The following is a 16,710-nucleotide window of genomic DNA, read 5'->3' as shown; positions in this document are numbered from 1 at the left end:
AGTAGCTCTCACAATAAATCTATCTCTCTGACTGAAAAACTTTTAAATGCATAAACATGCACATACACACACACAAAAAAGAAATAATTTGACATCTACTCAAATGGAAGATGAAAAGTACAGCTGGTGGCACTGCAGAAGAGGGATCAATGTTAAAAACCTCTAATCCTTTATTAGCTAACAAGCAATTTAGAATCACCGGCTAAAAATCCTTTTGTGTTTTGATCTAGAATATTGATGCAGCCATTAGTTACAGAAGATATTCACGGGCCAGACTCTGAACTGAGCCTGCAAACTGTGCTGAAATCACCCGCAGCAGTTGCTATTTTTAGCCCCATTAGTGAGCAGAAAGAGCCCAGCACCATCAGGGCTTTGCAGGTGTTTCCTGGGCATCCCAGGCTTGGGGCAGGGCAGGCAGCAAGTGGAGGGAGGGCATTGCATCCACCAGGCTGGGCAAGCAGCTGCCAGAGGAGGGGAAGGGATGCTGGGGCAGAATTCAGATACAAGAGAACAAACTCAGAACTGAAAAAGTGGTTATTTAAAGCTATTAAAATGCAAGAATTTTGCCACATGCAGTGGTAAACCTGAAAATTACTACCAAATTTATAAGAACTGAGTATCTTACAGCATTTTCAGAGTCATAGACAATCTTTCACTGGTCCTTTGAAGTAAGCAATGGTGAACTAAGTTTAGCTTTTGTCCTGTATATCTTCTTCCCGGCTTCTGTGTTTCTTTCCCCAGACTGTCCATGCTGACTTAGCTTGCTCTGAAGCAAATACACGCTGCATCATTAGAGATTTTCAGGTTTTCTCCTCTCCTTCACCATCCAGAGGCTGATGAATCCACAAATGCAAAGAAGTATTTTCCTGATTATCAAAAATACTTCTGCTCCTGACTATTTAAATCAAAAGGAAACTAAAGGAGGTAACAATGAAGACAGGAGAATCCTGTTTGCAACCAGTTTTTACCACTCAGTAAACTTTCTGGATTTCAGATTAGAGATCTGAAACCAAGATTAGACACTCAGTTTTCTTTAGCACTGATGTTTGTATACTTATAAATTAAAAGGAAAGCTTTATTTTCAAACTAACTGCTTTTAATATACTATAGTTAGAACTTATTATGCTAATAAAATATTTAGTAGAAACACTATAAATATAAGCAGGTACTGCCAATTTGTGTGTACCCTACACAAATTAGGTCAATACTTCACATCTAATATCAAAAGACTGTCCCTCACTGCTCCTCCCTGGATCCTTGCAGTGTGTGGGAGCAAGATCCCAGAAAACCATACAAAACCACACCAGCTAACATGGGCAGGTGTGGGGCTGATTTCTTTTAATTCTGATACCCAAACTGCAGCAAACAGAGCTAAGTTATACACTAGAAATTTGGTATGCATGTTTAATATTAGATTTGTTCTAGAACTGCATAGAAATCAAGTTTATGCCTTTCAATCAGGCCTCAGTTTGATTTTCATACATTCAGTCTTTGAAAAATTCCATTTGGGAAGAAGGCTGACTGTGCCTTTTTCTGTAACAAAATTAGTTTTCTTGCTTTAATGAAATATTTAGATAATACAAAAACACAGATCCTCTCATGTTAGATCCAAACTCCTTCAGATTATTCATTCTTTCCAAAGCTGTAACCACCTGATCATGCATTTGGAAAATACAGGATGATTTGTGTATGAATTAGTCATCAGTAATTCAGTTCACTATGGTTGCTTACACTGATGGAAAGTTGCACACACCCCATATTTCTGTTGCTGGGACAACAACAACAATGAAAAAAAAAAGCAGTGACTTGCAAGGAGCATGTGTGACTTAATAGTTTTGGTAAGAAAGGGGGAGAAAAACCCACAAATGCCAGCAATCATTGTTTACAGTACTGCAGGCTGGTCTTTTACCTTAGACTTCCTAGAATTGCTTCCTCAGCAGCGATGTTTAGGTAAGCACACAGCAATAGGTTTTCAACTTGGATATCAGAGTATAGATATTTTATTTAGATTTCAAATATGGGTGTTCTGTTACACAATTCAAAGTTTTCTTTTTTTTTTTTTTTTTAAACTGGGCAACGAAGCTGGTGAAGGGTCTGAAGCACTACTCTTATGAGGAGCAGCTGCTGGAGCTGCTGGGGTTATTTAGCCTGGAGAAAATGAGGCGTGTGGGGGAACCTTCTCTCTGTCTACAACTACCTGAAAGGAGGCTGTAGCCAGGTGGGGGTCAGTCTCTTCTCCCAAGCAACAAGCAATAGAACAAAAGGAAACAGCCTTAAGTTGTGCCAGGAGAGGTTTAGATTTGGTATTAGAAAAAATTTCTTCCCAGAGAGGGTTGTCAGCACTGGAACAGGCTGCCCAGGGAAGTGGTGGAATCACCATCCCTTGGAGGTATTCAGAAGTCATGTAGATGTGGCCCTTAGTGACATGGTTTAGTGGTGGACTTGGCAGCTGGACTCCATGATCTTTACAGTTTTTTTCCAGCATAAATCATTCTATGATTCCATGTCTGCAAGCATAATGTTGTGTTACATGCAGCCACATCTTTCAGGAAAGAGAACACTTTATCTTAAGTGCTCCACTGGCGAGAACACCATCTTCAAATTCCTATTTGCATTTCCAGCAGCACCTATATGAACCTAGTATGTAGGTCAATATAATTTTATTTCTCCAGTCAACACAGCCTCCCCACCCCCCTCCGACACCTTCACCACAATTTAAGAAGTTTCAGCCAATTTCCCAGTGAATGTTCAAGAACACATCAATCTACTGCCTACTTAGCTGTAGAGAAACAAGCTTTTATGAGGCTGTGCATCAGTGAAGCCACTTTGGCCCAGCTTCACTGTTCCCAGAAACAGTCCTGGGAGGGCACTTAAAAAGCCCTAAAAGTGATGCAGATTAGAGTGCAGCCCTGCACTCCTGCTAACAGTTGCATGAGCACAGCTGCCTCAAAGAGGGCAGGGTGAGTGCCTGCATACAGATGGGAGCTCGAGAAAGCAGTGCTGCCACCACAGGGAACAAACAGCCTAAAAGAACTGTGTACCTCCTACCAGCCTTACCAACAGCCTCTGAGACAACGTGCATCTAAATAACATCTGCTCCCAAACCTGTTCCACACAGGTAGGGCACGTGTGTGACTTATTCCACAATATCCACCGATCATTTTAAATAACGGATATTGGAGGGAGGTTTCCCCTGTGTTAACTTGTATTCTCTTTTTCTCAAATACGTAAATAATTAAGCCGCTCATCAATTATACAGAGCAGACTTTTTAATACATAATTTTTTGGCAATAATTTTTTTTTGGGATTCATTAATTTTTAAACAGGAAGATCAGAACAATTTCAGAAAACACAGTTCCCATTTAACTTAAAATAGCTGCGTAACTCATCATGCCTAAAAAAAGTACCACACAAAATCTAACAAGCTCTTTAAACCAGAGGGAAATCAAGAAACTGACAGCAAGTGAGTGCTGTGAGTAATTAAATAATTATTTTTAAAAAGTAAAAACCTTGTTCAAGTTCTATTCCTCCTGAATTCTTAATGAGTGACATTTAAAAAAATAAATTATTGGCTGGGAATCTCATGATACTGCTTTGCAAGCTTCCTTAGAAAGTTTTGGGAATGATTTAAATCAAATCATTAACATTCATTGTATCCCTCTAATCCCAAATATCATATGGAAGACATTAGAGAGTCATTGACACCGAGTATGCTCTGTGTTGCATGACCTCAGGACAACATGCCAGTTCCTTGAAACATGCCTCAGTTAGAGAGTGCAAATAGGATCAAGCCATGTTTCAATCATGTTCCCAAGTTGGGCTAGAGACCCAACTCCAAGGCTGCCAACTGGGAAAAAACCAAAACCACCAATGTGGAAACATGCTCTGGCTTCTCAGGCGCACTGAGCTGTAGAGGAATGCTGGCACCAAATGCTCCAACAGGGTCCTATAGTGCAGATTTTAGTAATAAGTATGTAGGAAGTTACAGGTTAATATAGGTTAATATAGGCATTGAGCAAAATACACCTTCTGAGACATGAAAACACAAATCCTATGCAGCTAACACCCAGAATAAACCACATTTGTGCATATATTTACACAATTGACTTTCAAAAAAACCAGCCCTGCTCACCATTTTTCTTGTCTGTCCAATACCCTCCATCCCCAGCCCCCTCAAGCCTCCTCTGGTATGGTACAGAGGAGAGGAGCCAGCTCCATTGGAGCGCTGCTCCCAAGGCAGCATGCCTGGCACACCACTCCCTGCTGCTCCCAGGGCCCTGAGGCTGAGGGGGCTGGAGACACGAGGGCTGCCTTGCAAACAGCACTGCCCTGCCAAGGGGCTGCTGTGCAGTGCTCAGCCCCTGGAAGCAGAACACCATGGACACCCTCCTCAAGCCAGGAACCATCCTCCTGCCTTGCACAGCACCAGTCACAAGGGACAACAGAGGCTGCGGTGATGTTTTCCGTGAAGTTTCCCTCAGAATCCCGAGCCAGAGAGGTGACACAAAGTCAAACAAAGAATAACATCTGCCCCATTGTCACACTGCCGGCTCTCCTCCAGGGTGGTGGAGTGCCAACAAAATGTATACATAAAGGGACTACGTATTTCCACAGCAGGAACACCAACTGAGATATGGCATAGAAGTCACCACATGAGAAATTCCCTCTGGCAACACCCAGGGCATCTGCAGAGAAAGCATCACAGTCTAAAATTTGAAAATGCCAAACCACATGCTTGCTTTATAAATCAGCCATTTATTAAAAGCAAGGAAAAAAACAACCCTGCATTCAATCCTTGATCCTTGCATACAATTCCTCAAAGACAGAATGTCTGTATGCAGTGGGGGCCAGACAACTTGCAAGTTTATATTTCTACTCAGAATTTTCAAATGCACAGGGTGGGGAGAGTCTGTATCTCCTTAATCACAGAAGTATAGCTAAGTCAAAAATTATACCTTGCTCCAGGCCACATTTTCCTTTCTATCAATATACCATTTCCTTGACATTATATAGCTTGTAGACATGGTGTTGTTTCTTTTTAATTCATATGCAAGACTTCTATAGTCTCCTGTATGACTCTTATTTTGAATATGCTCTTGTGTAACACTCTAACAGTCATGAAAAGCCCTGCAACACATGCACTTGGTATTCCTTAGAGATGAAAACCAGCCTTAGTAAAGAAATTTCAGTTATAAGCTGCTTAGTCAGAATTCTTTCTAAGAAGCCATGTGTATTCTGAAAAAAAAAAAATTCCTTAAATTCCTTATGACTTAGGAGTCATGCTATGACTCCTAAGAAACAACTGATGTCATACTTATTTCATATGAAACTCCTGTTCCACAAACCTATGGGTTTTGCACATGGGATCAATCCTATGACAGTAGGATTGTTCTCTATTATATCTCATTGATGTATCAAATTAAATGCTCTCTCTAAAGGGACTGTCAGTCTAAAGGGAAGGCCAGTCTAAAGGGAATGCACTATGTCTTCCATTAAAAGCATGGTTTATAAATTTCATGTTCAGATAAAACAACTTCGCAGGAAATGACACCCAGAGTCCATAAACTGACAATATGACACGTGTTTAAAGCAAAAAGAATTCTGTTGAGATGCTTGGAGAGATTTTCCCTGTTTAGTTGTCAAAACTAAATTACCAGAGGAGCTGCAGACTGAATTAAGGCTCTCCAGGGCTGCACCTACCAATAACCTGGCTTTCTTGGCACATCACTACCACAGCAGGCATTCAGAAAGCTCAGGGGACACTGCACTTTGCTCGGCCTACTTAGCAGAGACAAAAAAACACATCTAAGACTCCCAAAGAATACAAATACTTTATGACTAAGCCATCCTCTTTCTTTGCTGCTCCTCATCCTAGCAGCTCTGTTCCTCAAAGTGGAAACTGAGAGACAGGCTGGTATTGCTACAGTATGTGTATTATCAAAGCTACTTCTCCACAGCAATGAGGAAAAGGAGGCCTGATTGCTTTTTCTGTCATTCTAACTACAGTCACATTAAGCTTCAGATATGTTCTGAATAAAGCCTTTAGTAAAGGCAGAATGTCACATTATTCCTTCTTGCTTAAGCTCCAAATGTCAAAAATTATTGCTAGGTTGTCTGGAAAATGTGGGCACCCATGAGGTCTCACAGCCAGGTGCTGAACACAAGCATATGCCATATTTAGGTTGCTCCTACGTCCAAAAAGTAACTCCTTTGAGCTTTTAATTCAGATATAACATCCTCCCCACTTTCCCTCTCCCACTTTTTTTGGCCCTGCCTTTAGCTTTTTCTGGCATTTTGATTGCTCCTTATTAACAAAAATGAACAAGAACTGAATAGTCATAAAACAGCATGACTAATCTTGATGCTTTTTTCTAAAAAAGAAGAAAATGTCCATACAATTTTACAGTAGGTTATAAAACTTCAGTTACAGCAGCTCTGCAGATCACTGTTAATGCTGTGAAATGCTTCATTGCTGTAAAGAGTTTCCCACATATTCCTTCCCTTTGAAGCCCTGGAAAAATGCTCATATTTTATGGAAACGAGCATTAATCCATATGAAAGCTGCCAATGGTTCAAGGGATGTCAGCCAAAGAATGCCAGAATGAATGAGTTAGATTGGCCACTCTCAAACTGCAGGCCATACCACGCTTGCTTGCTGGGCTCTGCCTGCAGTTGGCTCATCATTTGTACTACTGTTCCCTTAGTTCCTCTCTTGAAAGTTACACTAGAAACAGGCTAAATATATGTACACTAAATAAATTGCTTTGAGTTTACACAGTAAACTATATTAAATGCAGAAAGATTCCCAAACCTGCTTGTCCATCTGTCTTCAATCCCTACATATAGATGCCTTGAACATGAGAAATGGACTATACAGTCTCAAATGGGAAGGACTTATTAAGAGTAAGATTACTGTGCTCTAGTGTCCGCAATAATCTATCAGTGTTTGGATTCATCAGTTCAGAGAGTAAAGTCCTCCCAAACACAGGAAACACTGTGCTGGAATGCTTCTTTAGATAAGGAACTACTAAAGCTCCTTCTAGATTGTAAAGCACATGAATGTAAAAACAGGAATGTGTAAGCATCAAGTTCAACTACCAAACCAAATGGGGAAACTCAATTTAACAGCTTTCCTCCCTAAAGACAAGCACGTAGAAGCATCAGCTAACAATAACAATCAATACAATCCAGGAAATTCTAAAGGAATAAAAGATTTAATTTTATGCAGAATGGAGTAAGAGCTGTAATGAGACAACCCTTTTTCAGTTCTCCCCTTGAGGCGTGTCCCAAAATCCTCACTGTAGTTCACAGAGAAAGTTGCATAAGAAGCTGTGTAATGAAATGGGACAGTGGATTTGTGATAGTTCCCATGCTTTTCCCCTCCTTGCCTCACCCAGCTGAAGTCTCTCTATCTGACCTTCTTACATAACTTTAACTCATTTTATTCTGCTTAGTCAATATTTTCTTAGATCACTTCTCCTCTATTTTCAGAAAGGGATTTGGTGAAGTATTTTATGTCTTAGTTGGTTTTTTTGGTTGGGTGGGTTTTTTTGTGTGAGCCCACACACATTTATTGAGAAAAACTCTCTTGATTGAGAACTCACTTCAAAAGCTTCCTTTCAGCTATTTAGGAGCATTTAAATAGCTACACAGGAACAAGTCAATAACTTGTCTACTATGCTTCCCGTTTCAAACAATAGCAAACTTGGGTATTTTGGGATGCAAACGTCCATTTTTTTCTGTGTTTCTATCTCCTTCAGTGCGTGCAGGCATGTATCTATCTGCATCTATCTATCTATAACTACTCCCTGTGTGAATTCTGTCTTTATATATACACCAAAATAAAATACTTAGGCCAACTTCCTGACATGTAAATATAACAACAGCTAGAGATAACACTTCAATTTCAAATTTAATAACAGTTAAAAAAAATAAATTCCCATGGTCTATGTCTTTAGTTGTTCAGTTTATATCAGTTGTTTACATTGACTTTATCCTGCACTTTTTCAACTACATTTTTATGGTCATTGTGCAATACTGCAAGTATGGAACTCCATTTCTGCAGCTTAAAATTGGGTGGGTTTTTTTTTAATTTTGAAGAATAGGCTATGAGACTATCAACCTCAAAGGATTACTTGCATCTTTCAGGGAACATCTCTGAGACAGAAAATTTACCCAGAATGGTAGGTAAAATCAAAAATATAAGACCCCATTTATTCATTTTGTCTGGACCAAGAAATAGCTGAAATCTGGTCATGTGGTTCCTCTTCCATGTGCCTTGAGCACTGTTGTCATAAGATAAGATAATATCTTCATAAGATATTCTCAGCATATTAATTGTCTGGAAGTAACAATCTAAGTTAGATCTCCTCCACCACAAACTCTTCCTCCACCAAACATCTTCAAATGTAAAAATCACAGTTGGAAATCAGCAAGAAATCATTCCCCAGGGGCACATATATTCACAGTGAAACATCAGCCTTTTTCTGTGTCATTTCTAGCCACCATCTAGTTATAGACCCTATAGTTTAACACCTATCTTCGAGCTGCAACCCTGATTAACCAAAATGTCTGAAGTACTCAAACTATTACCCTTTCTTCAGGGCTCATTACTAAATATACTTAAAACAATAACTCAGATTTAAAGAGAAACAGGCAGATTTTGACAAAGTTCTAAAGCCCTCACAGCAGCTAAAGGCTCATTTCCTCAAATCCATGTTTTTTCTTCAGTCACACTTGTGCTTTTTTCCTGCTAACATCAGCAGAGATTCGAGAAACCTCATCAGGAAGGAAAAGGAGCTGGAGAACTTTGTTCATCTGGGGTGCCAGTTCTCTATTTGTCTCTTTCTCAGTTATGTCCACTCTCTATTTGAAAAGATACCACCCCAGTGGCTTTAAAACACTGAAATTTATTACTGTATTCTTTAATTGCTTAGCCAACCTTTTTATTACTTTTATTTATCTCCTGCTACATTTGTCCCATTCACCTCTGCCTTTGTTATGCTTTCCCAAGGCACCTTATCTTCCCATGATTAACACAAACGTAAAAATGCTTCCTGTGCACATACATCAGTCTCTTTTTTCAGAGTAACTGGTTTATGTCAAAGTTAAAAGTTATCTATTTTCAACAAATCAGACTTTTAAAGTGGTTTTAAAATAAACATTTGTAAAGCATACTGTGCTTTCTTACCTGAACAGAGTTGTTCAACTTTTGTGTAGTTTAAAGCTAATATATCATTAACCCATGCAATGATGTCATGTCTGCTCATAGTCTCCTGGGTTATAGAGGTAGAGTACACGTTGACCGCCATTCCCCAACTAGGAGAAAAAAGAGAGACAAAAATATTTTTGACATTTTGGTAATTGTTTTCTGAATACAATGAATATATGCTTCCTGTCCAAAACAGGGAAAAAAACCTCAAAACCCTCTCTTATTTATTGAGAAAGGAGGTGTAGTTTTTATTCTTTGATGATACGTAACCTCCTCAATGTCCTCTTGGAATCTATGAACATATTTCTCTGGCTGTCACTGTGAACTTAAAGAATATACAAACCTATGGTACTCTGCTTCATGCCAATAAGGTAGAAAACAAACCCCAGAATCAGACCTGAAGATACAAAGACAGGATCAGAGACATTGTCACACTGATTTTGTCACACTGTGCTGCACCAATACAGTGATCCAACATGTCACTTTTTTGCCACTGCAAGATGATCAGGTTCCCTAAACCAACATTTAATTTTAGATAACTTCTAAATGATAAAATCGCTGTTCTACTTACTGAAATATTGATTTCCTAGTGGGACGGGGCCCTTTTGGATCATTAATTCAGTTCCTAACAGTCACACAGTGAATATCAGATAATCTCTATTATCAATGTACCAACATCTATCCTGAAAGCAACTGAGATTTGCACCCCCAACTGTCTGGTTGGAAAGCTGCCGTGGAGCCCAATTCTTCTCAAACATTAGGAACATTTCCTCTCAGCTTAAACCCATTTGTTCTTCTGCCAACATTACTCTCTGGCTCTAATGGCTTTTTCTTCCCCAGAGCTGATTTCCTAATGCTTTAGAGACAGCACTCAGTGTCTGTCCTGATGCCCAGGTAGTCTAGATTAAACAAATCAATGTGAGTCTCTTATATCAAGTCAGACATTCACTGACTGGTCATGCCAGCAGTCCTCCTTGAACAGACAGTTTCAAAGAGTGTTCAGATAACATTTCACTGAGACCTTGGCAAATGGCACTCTGTGCTTGAAGTTTTCACAGCTACATCACCTTAGCTAGATTCCTCGAGTTAGCAAAGGTCCCTGCCTGGAAGCTGGCAATTCATAGTAGCTTTTATCATGCTCCCAGGTACACAGACCAGAAACACGTACTACTGAACTTTGCTCCCTGTTATCCTACCATAGTCATATCCTTCTGCTGGAAGACATCACAAAGAGAAAAGATGAGCACACAATTTTATCTCATCAGCAGTTTCAAAGAGCAGAAAAATCAAGTTCCTGGAGAGAGGAATGTTCCCACTGAGTAATGGACTTCAGAAAGTCCACTAGAAGCAATCCAAGTATGAGGTGTCTCAGAAATAACCAAAGAGTCAAAGTTGAACGATTATTCTTGGTTTGCTGGGGACTGCACACCTTGTCTCTAGTGGCACCCTGTAGATAACACTTATCAGTCTAGCTTTGGTGCCAGTGCTGCCATCTCAGCTTAGGACCTCAACTTTCTCAAGTCACTGGAAGAGAGCAGGATCTCCTCCGCAGGATCCAAGGTCTGCATGGACTATTTCCATTGAGAATTTGCAGTGATGTAACCCTTTGAAGCCTGACAGACAATTCTGCAGGGAACACAAAGACTGCAGATTAACTCCACCCATAGTTACGTGTGTTAACTAGGTGAGGCAAACTAGGTAAAATGTGTGGGAAAAACCAGCAGAAAACTTGACTTGGTAACATGTAAGTGTATAAGTACATAACACAGAGAATAAATTTAAATAGAAGCCTACGAAGTTCATAATACAGGCCACTTTTTAGGAAACAAATCTCACAAACAGAAGGTTGTTCACATTGTTCTCATCTACTGACATTAAGATGCAAGACACAATATCCTCAAATTTGCTTTATGATGAATTAAAGAAAAAAAGAGAGAGAAAATAGGGTCGAAAAATTCATGCTCCAATAGTCAGGCAACCACTGGCAGAAATTCCTTCAGAATCAGGCTGCCTTCCTGCCTGCTTCTGTACAGGCAGCTCTGGAGCACAGAAGAAATCAGCCTGTGCTCAGTCTGCTCCATTCCTCCTGCAGGCTCACATGCAGCACAGCCAGCTGTGTGAACACAGCCCTGTATTCACTGCAAGAGCTAGCAAAGGTCGCTTTCTTGGCGTGCACTGAGTGCTCGGATTGAGTCAAGTGCTAGGAACAAAGTTTTAGAAACAGGGAGTGCCCTTTTACTCTTAAAACTATACCACAATGGCTAACCATAAAAGCGTAGCTTCAACATCAGGATGGAAGGCACTGAGTAAGCAAACAACCCCCTTGATACAAATGGCATCTGAAGTTTGAAACACATGAGGTTTATTTTATTATTTTTATATATTTATAACCTTCTTTTTTGTTTTATAATAATTATTTGATAATAAAATAATATTTTATTATTTTATTTATATGTGTTTTTATTTTATTATATTTATATTATTTATATTATTTTTATATAGGTAAAAAATGAACAGAAAGATACTATCACTGTCACTATTAAACTAATATGCTAAATATTGTACATAAGACCAGCTGAAATAACAGCTTAATAATGAATTTAATATTCACTTAGAATTAGGAATAGTGAGCTTAACAATAAACTGATAGTTCGATACAGAGGAGTTCCACTGAATTCTACAGCAACTAATGATATTTAGATGAGAACATTTGAAATAAAGCTACTCTGATCTGTAATTGCCACTACTTCAAGAACATTTTATTTGGCCTCTGAGGACAGGTAGAAAAACCATCAGCTACCACTAGTGAAAAGGGAAAGTTTGCTTTGTTAAAAAGATCAAGAAAATACACCCACACACAGAAAGGAAGCAGAACTTCCTTCATCACCTTTTTCCACAAAGAACTGCAAAGAGAAATACCCATCCTTCTGCAAGCCACAGGGGAGCAAACAACTTCCTCTGCTGCATTGCATGGGGTGGGGAATTCTACTGCAGGAAACTGTGAGTAAATGAATAACCTTGAGTTTTACAATGCTACCCTGAAGGATACCTGTAATACAACTTATGCTGCATCTGCAAATGAATTATTATGGTCTAAGGGTCAAACAAAAGTTCAGATTATTTATTAGAGACAAGTCCAAGCTATTAGAGACAATAGAGTCAGATTTGTACACAAGTATGCACAACAGTGTGTGAATACAATTGTAAGCAAAGGCAAAATGAATCAGAATTTCTGTTTAAAAACTTAGTAACATGCCACTGCCATTCATTCTTAAGTGTTTTGTTGACATATATGTGAATATTGCACAGCTGCTTCTCTTGAAAGAGTTCACCCTCTCTGCATCTCTTGTTCCTCCCTTCCTCCTACTGGTTATGTCCTAAATACATTCAGCTGGGAAAGGTTTCCTTTACAGTAAGCAAGTTCCAGTTTGGTGTTTAGATACACTCATATCCTGTTTGCCACACAGAGTAACCTTAAACAAAATAAAAAAAGAAGGAAAAAAAAAAAAAAGAACAAGCAGGTGTAGGTAGTGCAGCTACCATGCTCAGCAACAGTCAAGGACTTCTGTGCTCAACATCTACAGCTGGGCTGTGGTTTTCTGCAGGACTGAGTTCCCAAAGTGTTGAAGTACTTTGAAAAATGTGATCCATCTTTAAAACACATTAATAAACAAGTGTAAGGTGATGCAAGAGAACAGCTGGACAGGTGGAGACACACGGGCCATACTCAGAACAGCCAAGCAGCTAACAACTTGATTTTATGTTGTAATACACTACTTCTTTCCAATAACATTATTTACATTTTCAAGCCTTGTTAGGCTTTCACTTGTTTACACTGAAGGCTCTGAATCATAAGATTGCAATGAGGCTTACATAAGCCTGAACACCAGCATCCACCTGGTATCTTCAGAATTCCATGGAGGTGCCTGGAGATTCTACAGTAACTGAAAGCAGACTGAAGATAGCTCATCATACCTCCCACTTCAGAGGGCACAGGGGGACATTAAAAACCTCTGGCTGTAACAGTACTGCCTAACCAAAAAACACTCCCTTGTCTTACTTCAAGCCTGAGGAGAGTCTTCACATATTAGTCTAGGTCATTTCAGAAAAACACTTAACACATGCACAGCTACACAGACATGAGTTCAGAGGATTAGACAGGTGCTGAAAATCAAACTGCTTAAACAGTTTGCCCAATTAGAAATATACTGGCTCAGCATGCCTGATGGTAACCATTATTCCCAAAAGTCTATTAATTTTAAGGCAATATATGCAGCATTGAACATTGAGATATTGGCTATTTTCCACTGCTCTTGCTACAGATAACTGCAGCTGTTACAAGGTACTATCCAGCTGTTCTTGAGAACAGTTTTGCAAGAAGCACATTTACTTTATTTTTCCAGGGATAAACCAACAGTTGTTGACAGCAGAAGCTGTATCACAACAAACCAGTAATAATGACAAGACTAGAAGGATTACAGCAATGAATCCATTTGTAGTGTAAAAACTCGCCACACTTGCCATCACCTCTGAACCTGCAAGGCCTTCACATTTTTGCAGAACAGGCAAGGTTGGAAGGGACCACTGCATGTCATGTAGCCCAACCTCCCTGCTCAAGCAGGGCCAACTAGAGCACATTACTCAGCATTGTCTCCAGATGGCTTTTGATTAACTCCAGAGATGGAGACTCTACAACTTCTCTGGGGAACCTGTTCCACTGCTCAGTCACCCTTACAGTAAAGAATTTCTTCCTTATGTTGAGGTGGAACCTCCTGTGTTCCAGCTTCTGACCATTGCCTCTCATTTAGTACAAACAGACATATTTGTATTAAATAGTAGCACAAAGAGACAAACAGGTATTACATTTTGGAAAGCCTGTGTGACAGTACAGATGAGCCTTCTGGAATCTGATAAGATACTGTCAATAAAACAAAAGATCTCACACCTAAAATTACTAAAGCAGGAGATAATAGCAGAAAGGCTAAGACAAAGCTGAGTGAGACTGCTGCAGCTGCTGGTGAAAAGGCTTTCTAGATTAAAGCTACTGCAAAAACAAAGAAATCCCTGAAGGAAGAAACCTGCCAGTGACTCAGTGGATAAATCCCTGTACAAGGCAAATTCATCCTTTTATACCATCCTGAAATGACAACTGATTTACAGCTGGACCTTGCCTGTTTCTTTAACACTCACTGCACACAGCCGCAGCCACAGTCTTAAGAGGCCAGTTATGCTTAAGGTTGTCTTTGACAGAACATCAACACAAAAAGCTCCTATGCAGTGCTGATAACACTGTTCTTACTCTCCCTTTTGACTTCTGCAGCAAATACCGTGCCATCAGAGTGCTGCAACTGCAGTGATATTTGCAGGAAGCAACACAAAGGCTCTATCTAGCCAGAAACTGAATCAGAGACACGATTAATCACAATGAGGCACTGCCATGGGGAAAAAAAAAATAAAAAAAAAATCTGTGATTATAATACTGTGAGAAATTCATGTTTTTAAATGCTGAATGTCAAATCTCTTTTGCATGTTCCCATGTTACTAAATAGCCCTGAAATGTTAAAAATATTTTTATTATCTGTACATCTCCCTCATTTCTGAATGCCATTTTACATTTACCACACGGATCTGACTTGACCTAAAATGATTTGTGAACTACTCTACAGAGTCTAGACGAAACTGAGGCAATCCATGTATATTTTATGGCTTGAATATTGCTGGATTATCACTGAACACAGCCAACAGCGTATTTTCTATTGTTTTCATTGCACTTCCCTGTTTAAATGCAAGTGAAATTACAGTAATAGAGATGCAGTCTGATTGGATTAGGGAATTTTTTTCTTTCAAATTAGAGGCTTCCTGCCAATGCTGAGATGTTCTGACCTACATACATGTTTATGATGGGTCTAAAGGATTGATTTAGACCAAAATCTGAGTACTTCTTATAAAGGCTCCTGGTAATTCTGGTTTGTGCTACATATGGCTTTAGAAAACTTACCACTCCCTCAAAAACTTTTTATCTGAGAGGCAGAAAAATACTGATTCTTTTTCAGATATTCAGTTTCCTCAAATGTGAAAAACACAACCAGAAGTATTCCAATAATATGCACAACTTGAGCCAAACCCTCTAATATGGCCTAATAACTAGCAATGCATTACACTGTATACTGCAGAGCTTTAAGAAATAGTTAGAAATTTATTCACTAACCAGTTATAAAACTGGGGTAGCTCACAAAAATGAAAAGAGCAATTTCAAATTCCAGGACAATTATTTAGTGCTTTGAAGATTTCAGGGCACCTAAAGGTCCACCAGAGAAGGATAAGTCACATTCACTGACTCGCATCCGCCAGTCATATTTGCATCCACTTGAATCTGCCAGTTGTATTTCCACACCATAAGTAAGACTTTAGTTCTCCAACTGCATTCTCACCCCTGCTGCCACTGAAACTGTGGCAATGAAATAGCAATGTCATGTCGCTACAGTAACAAAATTACTTTTTTTTTTCAGGGTTCACCTTTGCCGTCACAAGTACAATGCAACAGTAACACCTAAACTACATAAATCTTAATTATGGCTGAAAGTATTTGCACACTCTGAAAGGTTCCTTATCAATTTCTAGGAGGAATCAAATGGTAATTTAAAAAACAAAGCAAAACAAAACATTCTTGACATAGGATAGAGGTTCAATAAAGACAGACATCAATAGCTTACACAAAATGGAAGCAATTCAGAGCCTCTGGCCACCACCATTTCCACACAGGTATATTCACTCTGGTTAGAAATGAACCACAGCAGTGCACAGCACCCTCAAACCACACCTTAGAGCAGCTGAACAAAGCAATAGTAATGTTTTCTGCTGAACAGACAGCCACTAGTTAACATAGGGTAAGGACATATAAATAAAAAGAATGTTACTACAAATTAAGAAGGCATTTTATAATGATGAACAACAAAAAAACCTTTGAAGTAGGCTGAATGAGAGGAACCTAACCATGGCAAGGCTGCAATGCTAAAAAACTTCACTGCTTCATCTTAGAGTTATTACCCTCTCCCTGCCAAGGCTTTCAACTCTAAGATCTTAAGCCTGAATTGCTGCTCTGATGCCCTGAAGGAAGACATTCAACCTGTCAAATTTTCACAATAGGCGCTGGCAACAAGTCTACCTTTCACAATAGACAAGGGGATTGTGAAGGGAAAAAAAAAAAAAGTTGATTCAAAGAAAAATAATTCTCAGACTTATACAATAAACTCAAGTCAATTCGAAATACCTACATTTTAGAAAACTGAAGGTGTCTATGACCATTTTGTAACTAGAAAACATCTAGAAAGCTGGTGAGTAAACCAACATTTAATCTTCCATTAAACAAAGTCTCAATTCATCCAGACACAAGCAGAAGCTTCAAATCCCCTTTCTTTTTTTCCCCATTATGAATAATAACAGATTACAAAGCAAACATGCAGACATTGCTAAAGGATTTCCAAGAGATTAAAAACGTG

General features: G+C 39.2%; 1 protein-coding gene across 5 annotated transcripts in view; it reads right to left on the bottom strand.

Annotated features, from left to right (window-relative positions):
- MAPRE2 (microtubule associated protein RP/EB family member 2) overlaps positions 1-16,710 on the bottom strand; it is a 99,572-nt gene that overhangs the window by 28,993 nt on the left and 53,869 nt on the right. For 4 of the 5 annotated variants that reach the window (XM_083868071.1, XM_083868068.1, XM_083868070.1 and 1 more), the window contains one exon: positions 9,191-9,318. The exons of the other annotated variant lie outside the window; for it this stretch is intronic. In XM_083868071.1, the coding sequence (XP_083724197.1) occupies positions 9,191-9,311 (121 nt within the window). In that variant the 5' untranslated portion in view covers positions 9,312-9,318. The remainder of the gene's footprint in view (positions 1-9,190; positions 9,319-16,710) is intronic. 5 annotated transcript variants of the gene reach the window in all.

Source organism: Zosterops lateralis, assembly GCF_965231275.1.
Source record: "Zosterops lateralis genome assembly, chromosome: 1".
Taxonomy (NCBI): domain Eukaryota; kingdom Metazoa; phylum Chordata; class Aves; order Passeriformes; family Zosteropidae; genus Zosterops; species Zosterops lateralis.
The sequence above is the reverse complement of the archived record's forward strand: the minus strand, read 5'-3'. Positions and strand labels throughout refer to the sequence as shown.